The 15,967-nt window shown below is 41.9% G+C and overlaps 1 protein-coding gene across 3 annotated transcripts in view; it reads left to right on the forward strand.

The window, feature by feature from the left end:
- The window catches only part of osbp2b (oxysterol binding protein 2b), a 99,602-nt gene that overhangs the window by 40,603 nt on the left and 43,032 nt on the right, over positions 1 to 15,967 (forward strand). The window contains exon 1 of one of the 3 annotated variants that reach the window (XM_088935619.1): positions 12,789 to 12,924. The exons of 1 other annotated variant lie outside the window; for it this stretch is intronic. In XM_088935619.1, the coding sequence (XP_088791745.1) occupies positions 12,900 to 12,924 (25 nt within the window). In that variant the 5' untranslated portion in view covers positions 12,789 to 12,899. Of the gene's footprint in view, positions 1 to 12,788; positions 12,925 to 13,904; positions 13,993 to 15,967 lie in introns of those variants that run through there. One more of the 3 variants, XM_088935618.1, reaches the window with a different exon arrangement.

Genomic DNA, 15,967 nt, shown 5'->3' on the forward strand with positions numbered 1-15,967 from the left:
TGCTGGTCTGGTGTGGAGGTAGTTTTTGCTGTCTGTAGTGAGGATCTTCATGTCTGGAAACTTTTCAGTCCTCAACATTATGGCCCGTTAACCTGTCAGTGCAAGTTCCCAGTATGCCCTGCGTAAAACCAGGTCCACACACAGCTCCATGAACAGGGGTGTCTACAGTCTTAGGACTGTTTCAACACGGTTAGCCAATGTGTTTGAATCCACGGATCGAGGATGGTGTTCCTGAAACAATTTGGGATTTAATTAAGGCTACACTGTACAGTATTTGTAGAACAGTGAGGAAAAGTATATTTTTGAGTGTCAGGGAGAAGGTATGAGATCAATTTCACTGTGATTTTCAGGAGGTTGAACATGAAGTGATGGAAGGTGCAAGCAGACCTCTGAGCCCCACTGTTCTTGGGGGAGAGTGAGGTAGAGAGAGCTGTTTTTGAGAACACGCCACCTGCTATTGAGACGGTAACGGTAAATATAACTATGAGGCGCATCGGGGGCTGATGGACGAATTGGCACTCGGAGGGAGTGGAGTTCTGCGTGTGGGATAGGCTCTGTGTGGAGCTGGCCACTGCCCTGGGCTGACAGAGAGGTCTGCAAGTTCATGGAGGGAGGGAGAGTGAGAGAGCCCTCTAAAGTACTGGATAGAGCTGGAATGGGGCTCAGTAAGTGGAAGACACAAGGACACAGAGTAATATGGGCTCTACTGAGGGACATCACATGTGCTGGATAGACTGCACGTCACTCATCTGTGGAGTCTTTTTTTTTTTTTTCCAAAGCCACCTTGACGTGCAGGGGATTTCTGAAGGCGGCCTTCTTTCGGTTATGACTTTTGATCAGTGCTGCAAGGCTGTGCTTCGTGAACAGACGTTGTGCAGAAAATAAGAATGAAAGCAGTTGTCAGTCGAGTCACAATTAAAGCAGCTAAGGAAAGCATATGCCATGGGACAGCGGTTTGAAGAAAGAATAGGGGAAACACAGTCATGACTGTAGTGCCTTTTACTTGATCTCAGCTAGAAGTCTCCTTCAAAACGCCAGAATCCCAACGCTCATTAAATGCAGCCTCAGAGGGAAGTCTGAGCACTTCGGTTTTTGCTGCAATAACAACAGCATTGTTATTATCCTTATAAAATAAAAGTGGTACCTGTACTTGTGCGGATACATTTTGATTAATCTATTAGATATCTAACTTTTCTTCATTCGTGCAAGCCTTTATCTTCTTTTGCTTTTAAGGTATTTAAAATACGTATACAAGTATTTGTAGTACTGTATTTGATTATACCGAATTACAGTTGTAACCAACAAGGAGGAAGGAATGTATGGAAAAAAAATAATATGTCAACATAGACACCAGGTCTCTTTCATAAATAGCTCCTTCCAGTTTCTTGTTTTCTGTCTGCTGTTTATAGTTTGGGTTTGCTGACTGCATGTAAAACTCTGCACTTCTATATTAAATGTCATCTCCGAGTCCTGAATTGTGTCAAAAGTGTTTTTGAATTTCTTTTGCTGCTCTTATGATTTTTGCAGATCCTCCTATTTTGAACAAATCTGCAAACCTGACTAGTTTACTACCCATTCCACAATCTAGGTCACTGATATAAATTAGGAGCAGCTGTGGTCCTAATACAGACCTCTGTGGTACTCCACTAATTACATCATCCCAATGTGGAACATCAGTTAATAGCTGTCTGAAAACTGGAATATGTTTTTTTTTTAATTGTACACTGTGTAAGGGTTGCTGCTCTAGGCAGCACTTATCACCTCAATTTCCATTACCAAAAGCAAGAGACTACTAGTTTCATTTTATTACACCTGGTTGTAGATAGGTTCCTTGTAAAAAGTTCTTTCTTGAAATACTACTTGTAAAAAATTCATGACAATAAAATTTAAATGGGTGTCTATTTTATTAATGTAAGAAATGCTTCATTTACCACAACTCGATTTTTAAGACTTTCAAGCACGTTGATGTGATTGACAAAACCATTCTGATTGTGAAGTCATGGTGATATACAGTATTGACATGATCATAGTAATAGTAGTGATTGTTATTATTACGTAAATGTTTAGGTGATGCTTTTCTTCAGAGCAATTTTTAATACTGTACAGCTTGTAGCAACTTTACACAAAGTAACTTATCATGGTTATATATCCATTATGGTAATTATCTAAAGACACAATCTGGAAAATCACATATACTGCCACAAGCACAGGAAGATTTCTAATAGTCATTTTATAGTATAACAAACCATTTGGACTATTTAACAGTATAGTTTATTATTTATAATTTAGTGTGTCCCCTAAAGAAAATGTTGTTCTTGTACTTGTCAACTGGCACATAAGGCTCAACATGTTTATTTTACACAGGAACTGTGCTTTATAAGCACTGCATGTCTGATAACATGAATCATAATTGGATTCATATTCAAAATAGCTTATATTCATCCAATATACTGTATTATTAGATGTCATTTCACCTGAATATCTTATTACTGGAAGTCCTGACACTATTCTCATTTACATAATATTGTAATACTGTATCACAGTGATTCTGTCCCAGTAGTTTTGATCACTGTGCTATATGTAGCTCTAATTTCAATAATGTTGTTAAAACTGAGTACACATTTTTGCATTGACTCGACTCCTGGAGGCCAGTGATGTCTGCAGGTTTTTGTTTAAACTGTGCTGTCGATGATATTACTGAGTTAATCATCAGTTTAAGTTTGCAATATTTTGTGATTAATTTCATTAAATGTCTTCTAAAAAATCTAAAAACATATGCTCTGTGTCAGTTGAAAACTTCTGTTGCTTGTTTGCACAACACCAGAAAGTTGATTAGGCAATTCATTAATCATTTTCTAAATCCATGGTGCTTTTTCTGTAGTTTCTGATTATCAGTGATCCTTCAGTTTAGTTCTAATAATGATTCCCATAGCCATACATGTAATAGACTTTAGACGTATTGGTCTGTCATTCCCTGGAGATTCCTGGAGATTTATTAGTCTTGAGGTTTTTAGTACCTGGAACACGTCCTGCTATGTACAGTAATACAGACCTTCGTCATTTTGCTGCCAGAGGCATGAGTTCTTCCTTTGGAAGCACCTGAGTCAAAAACTCATACAGCACATCAGCCATTTCCTCTGCATTGTCTATGTGTTTCCATTTAGTGTTACAGTTAGATTGGACTCAATCCTTGATGATTCTTTCGCTGTTGTAGTACTGAAAGATTTTTATTTTTTTAGCCTCCATCATAATATTCCTTTCAGTTTATCTCTTGGCTTTTCTAATATCCTTATCAGCTTGGGTTGCAATTCATTATGCCCCTGAAACGTAAACCTTCAGTTTTACAATCATGTTCTAAAGAATTTAATTTTTCCCATGCTTTTCTTAATTGAGATGTTGAAACTTTTGGGATTTTCAGTTTTAAGGTTTGTTAACATTGCTTAGCTTCTGGTCTTCTCATTCTGGGATAAATTTGTTCTGTGTTTCCAGCAGAATCTATTAAATTATTGGCTTCCATTTACCACTGGTTCCATATCTATCCTCTCACATTTTACTTCTCTTTAAAGTCTACTTTCTAGACATTGTAAACATTAGTTTTGGACTCAACCAGTACAATTTCAAAATGTACTAAATAAAATACCACACATTAGGCCCGTGTTGGAAATGATGTCTGCATATCGTCAACCATGCTTTAAGGTTAGTTTTCATCATCTGTTAATGGAGGTAAAATTGTTTTCATTATTCATCAGTAAAACTGGGAAAACCTCAGAATAGAATAGAATCGAATCCAGATGGAAAATGCTGCCCCTGTTTTTTACCTTGAGTGATGAATGATTCCTCCAGAAATCCCACTGTAGGTAATCTCGTGTTCGTAAGCTCCAGTAACAGTACTGCTGTCTGGGGAGCTCAGGCAGAAGAGCTCATTCAAGTTGCCAGCTTTCGTATATATTATGAACGCCAACCTAATCATAAATGCTTGGTTTTACAGTCCTTTCTGTGGGAATATGTGTTGGGAGCAGCTAGGGAGTCTGTAAAGTGTTTTACTGTATTTGGGCTCTTGAGATCAAATTAAAATTCAGACTCACATCCTTGTGTTTGACTGTGCAAATGTTTCGCCGAGCACATGAGCGCATTGATCTGTCTGCCCTGCACAGAGATATGATTTGTTTGTTTTTAATATGATTTGAGCAAGTTTGTAAATCTTACCTTTAAATACTTGCTGATGTTCATAATAGTTCCAGGAGCATTCATGCTTTTCTCCTGAAGCATAAAGGAATGGTATTAAAAATGAGTCCTCTTATTCACGATTAATAAGTTTTGGGGAGGTGATGTAAAGTTAAGCTATTGTGGGCAAATGTTGTTATTTTTATATTTGAGCCACAGAGCTAGAAAACAATGCGAATCCCCTTTGCTTTTGGCAGGGCAGCAGTGCGTGTGCTGTCCAAGCTGTGAGGCTGGGCTGAGAAAGTCTGACCTGCAGAACAGCAGCCAGTCATTAGCAGGGCAGCCGAATCAGTGAGCCCACAGACAGAGGGTCAGAACAGCCCCATGAGTTACAGGACAGAGGCATGTAAAGAAAAGATTCTAGTATCTGCTGGTTAAACTTATACGAATCCTGAACTGACTGTATGTCTTCAAGTGCCTGGCCTTCTTTAAAATAGCAGCCTTGACTCAGGGACATACAGTACTGTAACACCAGACTCCTAAAGGAGTAAATGTGGCCCTTTCTGCAAAAGGGTGATATTTATTCCAGAAGAGCAAAAGGAGCATAGGACAAAAAGATCATTCTGTTGGTTGTTTGTCTCAGCACAGCAGGGCAGTTTACTTTGTAACAGTAAATAGCTCTGATTTGTTAAATGCTTCAGTCAGTCTGCAGAAAAGGCTCTCTAATTTTACTCTATTGAATAGACTGATGCGGTGCTCAGTTTAGCTCTACACAGCAGATGTGAAACACCTCAAGGCCAGAACTCCTTTAATTCTTCTCCTACAGCATGGCGTTGCATGGAGTGATTTAATGAACAAGGATGGGTGAAAAGAGAGGGTGCAATTTTTCATTTTTGTACTGTTAGCAAGGTTTTCTCACTAAAAATCAGACCCCATTTTTTTAAAGCAGATTAATTCATTGTACTTCACTAATTAGGACTTTCATAGATTTTGTGAGTGGCAATTAGTGATTCTGTCTTTCCAACACTCAAAATGCAACAGGGTACAGGTATGTCAAATGTGACAAATCTGATGTTTTTCATAATATGCACACATTTAAAATGATCAAAGGAGCTCCTTAATGATATCCCTGGCATGAACTGCTGTCATACAGTCTCAAATGTAGAAGACAGAGTTGCAAGAAATATATTCACACTCCAAAGAGAGCGCAGGATATCTTTGTCTTCCTTGCATTCCTGTTAATGCACTCAAGGTGACCATGCAGCAGCTGAGTGATTGATTTTGGATTTCCAATTATAATTAGTGGTTTGGGGCAGAGTTAGCCAGTCCTGAATAATTAAAGTCCGAGAGGGCAGTGAGAGGGTGACTCAGCCTGTGACAGGGTTGCTTAATAGCATGTAAAAGAGTCTCTGTTCTCCAAAAAGCCTCTTCTTCTCAATAATGCATTTATGCTTTAGGAGGCTAGGGTCAGTCCCGGATGCACCGTTCCTTATGGATTCTTGTAGGCTTTCACTCGTGCTTGTCACAGCGAGCGATGAAGTGGGCTCTTCTTCTCAGACAGTAGTCCGTTAACTTGCAGCCAGACACACTGTGTATAGATAGACCACCGAGCAGTTACAGTAGCTGACGTGTGCCTCCTTATGGAACCCCCCCTCTCTACCCGCACACACACCCAGCTGTCTCTTCTTCCCAGTGGCTGTCTGAAGAACAGTCCACGTGCGTCATTCCGCGTCTAAAAATAACCTGGCCTTCCATTGCACGGGCAGCAGTTTCTATGACAACCGCTTTCATTCAAAGATTCTGTTAACCTGTCTGCTGATGGGGCCACAGCAGACTGAAGGAGAGGTGTAGAGGTACAGTACACGTAGCAGCCAGTGTGCTGCCTGAGCGCCGGCTTTTTTTCATGCAAAGAATAACATAGCATCTTACCTGTCCATTACCTCACTTAAAGGACTCAGAAAGTGTTAAGTTCAGGGAAGGGTAAACAGGTTGAAAATCCCTTTAATACAGGGGAGGAAGATGGATAGCCTCTGTTGGGACATTTTTCAGTGCAACTCTCTGCAGCTGGTAGATAATCCTGCCCGTGATAAAGAAATATATACTTGTGTGGTCGGCAGCCCAAGGACACTAGCTGATCGTGAGCTGAGAGATTTTCCAAAGTGATGCTCTCTTGCTCTGTACAGTACGTGCTGTCATGCAAGAGTTTGCAAATTATGAGGCTGTGTGCATTTATTTTGTCCTAAATGAAGTGTACTTTGTGGTATAATTCAAAAGCCTTATCCTGCTGTTGTTGATTTGCAGTGTACTTTATAGCTCAGTGGTTATCTTGCTTGCTTGTGCATATTGCCTTCCACACTCATACATTTTCCTCTGCGTACCTGTTAAGTGCATTGAACATGACAAATGGAGCTTCAGCAATCATTATCTACAGCTTCGGTCTCCCACAGCCACTTCTTTAAAGGGACTGTGATTTCTAACTTTGCATGTGTCGGTTATGTCTGCATGAATTGTTTGCAGAATTAGTCTTTATTTGTGATACGGACCTGACAGATTTGCTAGATTTCATTTTTGGTCTTTTTAATATCAGGTACAGTAAATCAGTTCTCCCTGCTCTGCACCACTGAATCCATTTAATGGCAAACACCTTCAAAGTTGTCTCTCTGCACAATTCCTGAGAGAAAAAAGGGTAAACCTAAAGAAATGTCACTCTTTGGTATGATTTGCGTGCCCTTCATGCCTGCTCATTGTGTAATCATTGGTGAGTGTGAGCAAACTCTTTGCATAACCATCTTACCTGTTATTGGGCAGGTCTGCTCCTCCGTATGAAGGCGCCCTGTGTGTGTGTGCCCAGCTCTGTTGGTGTGGTGCGCTACTGTGGGGAACCGGTGCATTCTGGGCAGTCTCTGGGGTGGTTTCCAGAAAGATAATGGGTGGTTATGTGGAAATAGCTGTCAATTAGCGCAGGAACCTCTCTGCCTTTTTGGCTGAGGAAGACGGGTGATTGAACACGGTACCAGAGCTAGCAAGGCCAACAAAGAGGCTGTTTAAAAGCAGAAACATCAGTCGGGCCGTGGGAGCCAATTAGATCCAGAATGCTGCATTGGAAGAGCGAAGCAGCGAGTGGCAGGGAAGTGCAGACGTTATTGAACACACCATGCTGGTTGCTGGGACGTCAGTTCATTAATTCTCTTTCCGAAGTCTGGAGGGCTCTCTCCTCTCTAGAGAATTAGGCTTGTTCCCTGCAGCTTCCCAGAGGTTTAGAGGATTTTACGGCTATGAAGGTATTCTCCTGTCCTGGGTTGAAGGGTCTTGCTCAAGAACTCTCCCGTGACACAACAATGAGACCTTGGAGTCCAAACCAGACAAGCCTCAGAGTGTCGGAGTCCTGCCTGCTCTTTCACTGAGGTCAGTGAGATTCCCACGTCCCCAAAACGTGCACGACGGCTAAATTGGGATGAACCACAGGCAGGAATGTGGCAATATTTTGCATCGTTCTCAGGGTAACGATTGGTGTCTGTGACTGTGGGCTTGTTGGGTTTGTGTCTTCTGCTATAAACAGGGAGTGCTGAAGACAAGAAACAATAATGCAATTAATGGGAATCTGTGATTTGTGGTTTTCCAGTGCAATTTCTTGAGTGCATCCAGGGCTCCAGATTTGAAACTGTTTTTTAGCCAAAAGTGATAGTTTTCTGCAGGCAGGAAAAAACAAGAAAGCCTGACAGCTGTGAAAGAATATAAGACTTCCACAACATGGGTTTCTGACCCCTGAGAGTGTAATAGGCCCCAGAAGATCAGTGGCACTAAAGAATTCGCAAGTGTGGTTTGGTATTTTACAGTACAGGACTATCTTTTTTATTTAGAAGAAGGTTAACTGTTCTCAATGTGTTTTTTCATCAACCACCTGTACAGTAGCTTTACTTGAGTCATTTATTTTATTACATCAGTTTTTTCCCAAATGTGTGGTATACTGGTTTCTAGGTAGTCCTTCTAGATATTACAAAGCCCTACTCTGAAGGTCTTCTGTGTTCCCCTGAGAACAGTTTTCCTGCTCTGAATATAGTACATGTGACCCCAACATGCATATACAGTATAGCTTAAGCATTAAATAGTTGGTATGGTTTCACGCCAGTTCACTTCAGGGAGTTCTACACTTGTAAAGGACAATTCAGGACAAAATGTACTTACCCATAAATTTCTCTTTATAACAGGCACCAGAATCTAAACTCCAGGCTAAATAAAAATCAGTATAAAAATGTATTTACAGCTGGGGAAGTAGTTTACTTTATTATTTATGCATATACTGTAAATGTCTAACCTTGGTACCTACCTATTAAGGTTCCATTCAAACCGTAAAATCAATAAGGTCACTGAATGTACTACTTGGTTTAAATAGGCTCAGAGAAATGTTTGTGAATTGTAAGGTGCCTTGATTTGGAAAACTGCAAAGAACTGATGAATTTATCCGAGAGTCTTGTTTCTCATTTGTACAGTAAGTCCTTCATCAGCTATGGAAAATTGGGCAACTGATCTGCATATACTGTATAGTTAATTGACTTATGATAATTTGTACCTACTGTAGCAGGACAGCGACCATGTGAGCTTCCCAATGACACTACAATATCTGTTATTCCTGGAATAAAGGTGGAGCTCAGAATCTTTAAATGAAATACTGCCTGGAATGATCAGGCCGTGAGTCTTATTCAGGTGAAAATATCTCAAATAGTAGCGGAACAGGGCTCGTTTGGCTTAACGTTGACATGCAGTGATGTTAAATTCTCCCACGACCAGAGTCTAGCCTCTTGGCGTAGTGCAGTTCTCCACCCGCACAGAGGAGGCGCTGTGGGACACGCATCTGGGAGTACCCCTGAGAGCTGGTGATGGAATCTCAAGGTACGCATGATGGTTAATTGGTGACAGAGTTGCAGCAGTCTGCAGCTCCCAACTGGCAACTGATGCTCAACAGGTGTGAGCCTGGCCAATACCTGGATGGGAGAACTTCTGGGAAAGCTAAGGTTTCTGCTGGAAGAGGTGTAAGTGGGGCCAGTAGGGAGCACCCACCCCGCATTATGTGTGGGTCCTAATGTCCCAGTATAGTGATGGAGACACTGTACTGTAAAAAAGTCGTCATTCGGATGAGACGCAAAACCAAGGTTCTGACTCTCCATACACTGGTAGTGGTGGAGGGGATCCCCATTACCTGTAAAGGGTTTTGAGAAGAGTTTCCAGAAAAGCTCTTAAGTGTAAGGTGTAAGAATTTGTTTTATTTAGAAGTCTTGACTTTTTTCTGTAATCAGGTTTTGTTCTGCCTTCACCTCTTAGAAATTTACGACTATGGTGATTTTCAAGGCTGTTATCAGCTAGAGCGGATGTGATTACTAGCCACATAAGTGGAGACTTTTCCTTCTGTAAACTCTAAATGAGTTTTCTGTGCCCTTTCTAAAGAACACAATCAGCGTCTTTCTCCTGAGTGCTTTTTTAACACTGCTGCAGATCATACACTGAGTGTTCAAGAAATTAAATGCTGCTAAGGAAGAACTGTAGTGTGATTATTGACTTATGTGTAAAGAGCCTTCGGTGACTTTCTCTCAGTTGTGACCTTTACTGAAACGATCAGTCTGACTGCACGTCTCCTGGTGTGTTTTTTGATTCTCTCAGCTTAGCAACTGTTTTTGCAAGCAGAGTATGGTGAATACCAGACTATTTAAGTTACATTCCCTTCCACTTAATCTGAACCAACAATATGCATAAGAAAAGTTTAGTATTTTTCTGCTGACATCACTGTGTATTTAGGCATCCTTTATTTCATTTTCCTAACAGTTTTGTCCATGGGGAAACAAGTTTGCAGCGGTATTCAGTCCCAGGATGTCTGCACAAGTTAGTGTTCCTGGACTAACTTGAATATGAGATGTGAATTCAGTATCACATACCTGTATGTGGGATACTGCCGTTCAGAATACCAGCAGAGGAATTCAGAATCCCCTGTTAGCATGGCATATCTCTGAGACACAGTATTCCAACTGGAATTCTGTTTGCACACTATCATAGTGTCTGGAAAAGCTATGGGACCTTTTTGTGTTGTGCTATAAGTGTGGAATTACAGTATTTGATAATTCAGATTTTCTCTACCGGTCTATCAGTTTCTGAAATCTTGCTGTTTTCAGTAGAAAGTACACATTTCAGTATTTTATTTGCTTTTAAGGAGTGTTTTGGCTTTAAGGAGTGGCTCAACCAGTACAGGTACTCAATCCCTGTGCAATATGAGCTCTATGGCCTTGACCCCTTCACTTGACTGTGGTGACATTTGTCCATCCCAAAATATAGGCTACAGATTACTAGACCTGGGTCTTCTCAACTGTAAGCAAACTCCTATAACTTGTTGGATACCTGCAAGCTTGCAGTGACATCACTGAGAGACGCACCCCTCCAATCAGCACTAACTCTCCTGTCTGGTGCTGTGGAGCTTGCAGCCTATCAGAAGAGGGTTGGCTCTGACAGTTGGGTACGTCTCTGAGGAGCAAAGTATACAATTCCTTACTGGACTAGTGACCCATGGGAGCTGTAGCTATTGGGCCAGCCTTGGGCGTTTCAAATTGTGTGGGTCATCAATTCTTTCGTGGCAATCTGAGAAAAAAAATAACAAAAAACTAAAACACTTTCTCAGCCATTCTTCCCTGTCGGCTAAGCTCAGATAATGAAAAATGCATGTTGTTTTCTGCTGAGTAATTCTCCTGCTGATCATTTCTTGTTTGTGCTGTGTTCACCAAAATCTATAATTCTTCATTAGGGAAATTACCTATTTGAAAGCAGCAGAGGAGAGTCTTAAATAGTGTTTGCTAAACCATTATTTCGAATTACTCTACTGTAGTAGCTTATTGCTTCAGTTTTCTTTTAACCAGGAATGGACACACATCGTACATACAGCTCTTGCCTGTGGACGTAGAGTATATCTTCCTTTAATAAAAGAGGAAAAGGGACACAATAGATATGTACAGACTTAACATAAAGTAAATGTATGTTTCAGGTCTAAGAAAGTTCACATGTCGACAAGCGTGCATGATTTGGAGTTTAGATTTGTATTTTATCATGCCTGAGATACTGTACTGTGAGACCATCACTCAAAAATCATTTGGTTTTGGGAAAACTAAGGTTTAGAGAAATGTATTGTAGGTATTCTGGTTTTGTAAACTTTTTACAGTTGGCAAACAGCACTTTGTTAGAATTTCTGAGCTGTGACGCCTGTGGAGAGATCAGTTAGTTTAGCCGAGAGGACGGCTGAGCCCCCAGCATAGCTCAGTGTATCAGTGTATCAGCAGCTCCATTTCTGGCCTAGTAAAACTGTAGGGGAGCATGAAATAACATTCTGTCCTCTTTTTCTTTTGTCGTGAGGTGTTTTTCCGTTGACAGACCATCTGCAGAAACAAAAAACCTGGGTTATTATTTTACACATTTGCATACATAATCCAGACAACATCTTGCAATCTCTGTGTCCACCAAAACTGGAGGAGCAGGGCTCAGAAGAGATTTAGGATTATTTTTGGATCTGGTAATGGCCCACACATGCGAGATTTGAAAAAAATAATAAAAAGAATATAAAAATCTCCTCTGGACTCTAGGTTCTGAGGATGCAATCATCATTCTGCTTGGTGCATAACTTGCACTGTGTTACATTGCAGCTGGCTCTTCATCCTGGATGTCTTGCACGGGCTACATGAAGATGTGCAGCAACATCAGAGCCAGATGCCCTGAATTCTGAAGGGCACCCTTGACCAGGTGCTAAGGAAACTTTCACCTTCTATGGCCAGTGTTGCATGGATGGGTCTTGCGGATTTAGGATTTACGCAACCAAACACTTCAGCTTCCAGTCCATTCAGTCTAGTCTTTGGTAGCTTGTGCTCTTTAAGAGTAAGAACAGAAGAAAGGTTTTAAATTGAGAGGAGGCCCATCTAACCCATTTTATTGCTAATTGTCCCAAAGATCTCATTTTGGCTTCAACATCATGGCCGGGCAGCTTGTTGTACAGTATGCTCTCACAACTAATAAAGGCGTATACTGTATTTGAATTGAGTTAATCAAACAACATTGATTTTTCCCAAGGAAGGGAGCTGAAGTTTTTTAATTCCAGTTCTTTGGTATTGACTTTATCAACAATATATACATTTAAGCGCCTGCTCACCTTTACCAGCTCTTATCTCGAGGGTTTTCGTTCGGTTCATCTGGAAGTGGTCCTGTGTTGCAGTACCGCAGAGGGAGGCTCATCGTTGTCATTGCTGGGCGTCCCAGGAGTTTCTGCATTCCGGATTCCGGTGCTATTTCTGTGCCCTCTGTGAGGCTGTGCCTCTGAAATTGCAGTGCGCTGTGCTTGGCCCTCTTGGTCCGTTGCTGCCCGCCCGCAGCGAGATCCGGGATCTCACATGTCCCGTCTCCACGCGGGGCTCTGAGGCAGGGGGCGCAGGGAGAGGCAAGACCCTCGTTCTCGGAAGCCCTGCGCCCCTCCCACCCCTCGTGGCCCGAGCGCTCTTGCACTCCTTTTCGCAGGAGCGAGTGTGATTTATGCCGCAGTGTAATTCAATCGCAGGTCATGAAGATCCCGGAGTCTGCTTCACGGTCTTTTTTTATGCGGGTCTCTGAGCGCAAGCACTCCGTGCTGTCAGACTGCCTGGACCACTGCGGCACTAGAAAGAAACACACTGTAGACCATGGGATTAGAGTTTTCAAACAAGTAAAGTGGCTCATAAATGGAAGCCGAGGGTCACATTTATGGTAAGAGACAATTCTGAGATGGCAGTATGGCAACATGTTTTGTTTTTGTGAGGTTGTGCATCCAGCTGTGGGATTGACAGCTATTTCTGTGGCTTTAAAAAAAAGATGACTGAGTTTCATATCAGCCGGACAAATGTATTGTTTTGTGGCATTATATGTTTTGACAGTCACAAAATTGCAAATTGAAAGATGTTGAACGCTGTTTTAACCTGACCTCTGGCCAAGACTGCATTGTTAGAGATCATTTGAAAGGGATGTTCTGTTGTTGTACAATCTGCAGTGTGAACAATATTCAGAAAACCCGTTAAGAATATTGAATTGTCCTAGGAGAGATAGCAGTAATGTCACCTTATGACACTGACGATTGATGTATTTAATTGCAAACAGAATACAGCATGTGTGCAAGACGCAGAGAATTTCAAATTCAAGCCTCAGCTGTCAGGCTGATTAGAGCCTTTGTTATTTTGCAGTGTTGTGTTAAGGCACAACCACAGCAAGTGAGTTAATGCCAGTGTGCAAAGATTTGTCAGTAAAAGAACAAGTCGCATTTGTGCCCAAGTTTGAATCAGGTATGAAGTTAAAGAGCCGAAGGTTATGGAAAAGTGAAAGTGTGGCCCCTTACATACTGTACTGTATCTATAGCGGAAGTGCTACAATGGACAATTTAATGTTCTGAAAAATTAATGCTGTTTTTGGTGAACAAAGAATTACAAAAAGAGTTATTCTGAAAGTGAATAATAATTTAATAATAATTAAAAATAAGTCATTGTGCTGTGTGAAGAGGTTACAGAGCACCTGTGTGATGTTAATCCTCTTTCCCAGCTTGCTTCCTTCTCAGTTAGGCTTGAGATGCCTTTTCTGACTCCACAACAGCCAGACGGAAGCATTAGAAAAGACCGATACCAATTAAAGCAGAGGCAAAGCTTACATGACGATCTGTCGACGTTCAGCATTTAAGAAGATTGTGCAGAAATAGTAACTGATGGTGTGGGCATTCAGGTTTGCAGAGACCAATATGCATAGCCACAATGTATTCCAATGGCAAAACAACAACAAGAACAATAATGGGTGAGAATAAATATATTTCTAAGAAAGCCACTAAAGACTTGTGTTGAAATGGTGAAGCCTATGTACTATCTGTTGAAAACCGGCAGTAGCAGCTGCCTGTCAAAACCTAGAATTCAGAATAGAAATTGTTTAAGTACAGTAAAAGAGTAACTGGGGTGGCATGGTGCCACAGGAGTTCACGTTGCTGCCTCGCTGTCCTGGGGTTCTGAGTTTAATTCTGGACCTGGTGTGCCATCTGGGTGGAGCTTGTATGTTCTCCTGTCATTTGTGTGTGTCTCCTTCGGATGCGCGGGTCTCCCTACCACAGTCCAGAGACATGCTGGAAGGTCAATTGGCATCTGAGAAAATTGGCCCTGGTGTGAGTGTGTGCCTGTCTGTGTCTCTCTGCCCTGTGATGGACTGATATCCCATCCAGTGTGTATCACGCCTTGCACTCACTGCATGCTGGGATAGGCTCCGGCTCCCCCGCGACCCTGAACTGGACGAAGCAGTAATTATAGAGAACCACGCTTCATCAAGAGGAAGGCAAGGGGTTAACAAGAACACGGGTGTGACAGGTTTCCCTGCTGTTCAGTGATTCCAAAGCGGGTTGTGCTTTGCTTTTCAAGCAAATAACCTTTGATAACCTGTTGTGGAACAATACAGCTTCTCAGAAGACTCCTTTGTGTTAATTGCTAGGAAGTGCACAGAAAAAGGAGAGGGCTGTGAAAGGCCGTTGAGTCACCCTGGAGTACCTCCTCCTGCTGTCTGAGGGGCTCTTCTGAGGCCTCGCTGCGATGACACGTTTGAGCAACCTGCTGTGATTCCCTTATCTACATACACAGGATGCACTGCGGGAGAGGTCGGATTCAGGGAAATGATAGCTGTATAAATGAGTAGGCTTGGTAGTTTTAGTTCCAGGTGTGAACCAAAATTAAATACTAACTGCGTTTTCATTAAGGCAAGAACTCCCAGGCTGAATTTGTTCACCTGGGGTTAACATTGTAAATTGGTAAAGTGTTTTTTTTCTTCCCTTACCTTTTTAAGAATTATATCAGTTAAGAGATATGGCTTGAGGTCTGCCGAACGGAGCAGATGTCTGAGGGGCTGGAGTCTCACTGCTGCTGCATTGTGTCCCTCCATTGAGCTTTCTGCTCACTCCATAGTTTCCTTTGGGCTGTTTGCTCACTTTAACGCTCCCTCCTGTGTGCTGGAATGTCTTGATGGATCAATGCCTGGGAGCAGTGTGCGATAATTAAACTACAGTTTCTGTACAATACAAGTTAATGGAGCCTAAAGAGACCCATCAGAAAACAGACAGGGTTTATTGAGATCTCGGAGTGGAGAAGGACTGTCCTTCCCACTCTTCACAAAAGAAATAGAAAGGCTGTTTACGTCGAAGAGTGGAAAGTGTGTTTGCTGGTTTGAGCCTTTACCGTGCGTCTCGCACAGTGTGCCCGGACAATCATCATTATCCCCTCTCAGCAGTGTTGTGCAGTTTACTCTTCATGTAGATGGGCTTCACTCCACCCTTCGCATCCATTCCAGTCTGAGAGAGATATAAAAACCAACAAAGGATTCATTTCTGTAATTGAAATTCAACTTGGCCTGCTTCTGCGTGATCTTGGGGACTTGTCAGAAGCTCATCCGTACAGTACGCGCTGTATGCAGGGCTGTATCCTTGCTACAAGTCAGTGTGAAAACATTTTCCCTGTCAACTGAGTCACTGCTTCAGGATCTAAAAATAGGCATGGCAGAGTGGGTACCAGACAGTGCTATTAGACACGTCTTGTCATTTACATGAAACCCTGGCGAAGAGCATGTGTCGTGCCGTCACTTCCTTAGAGATGAAATTGAAAGCATGGTGATGTCCTCTCTTTTTCAGCTTTCATTTCAGCACGTCGGTTTTTAATCGTGTTGGTTGCTGTGATTTCCCTATTGTCATCGTCCTCCAGTTGTGTAAGGGCTAATTCCAGAGACCATTCAGTCTTGGGAA

The sequence above is a fragment of the Atractosteus spatula genome, chromosome 17 (assembly GCF_055471065.1).
Source record: "Atractosteus spatula isolate fAtrSpa1 chromosome 17, fAtrSpa1.hap1, whole genome shotgun sequence".
Classification (NCBI taxonomy): domain Eukaryota; kingdom Metazoa; phylum Chordata; class Actinopteri; order Semionotiformes; family Lepisosteidae; genus Atractosteus; species Atractosteus spatula.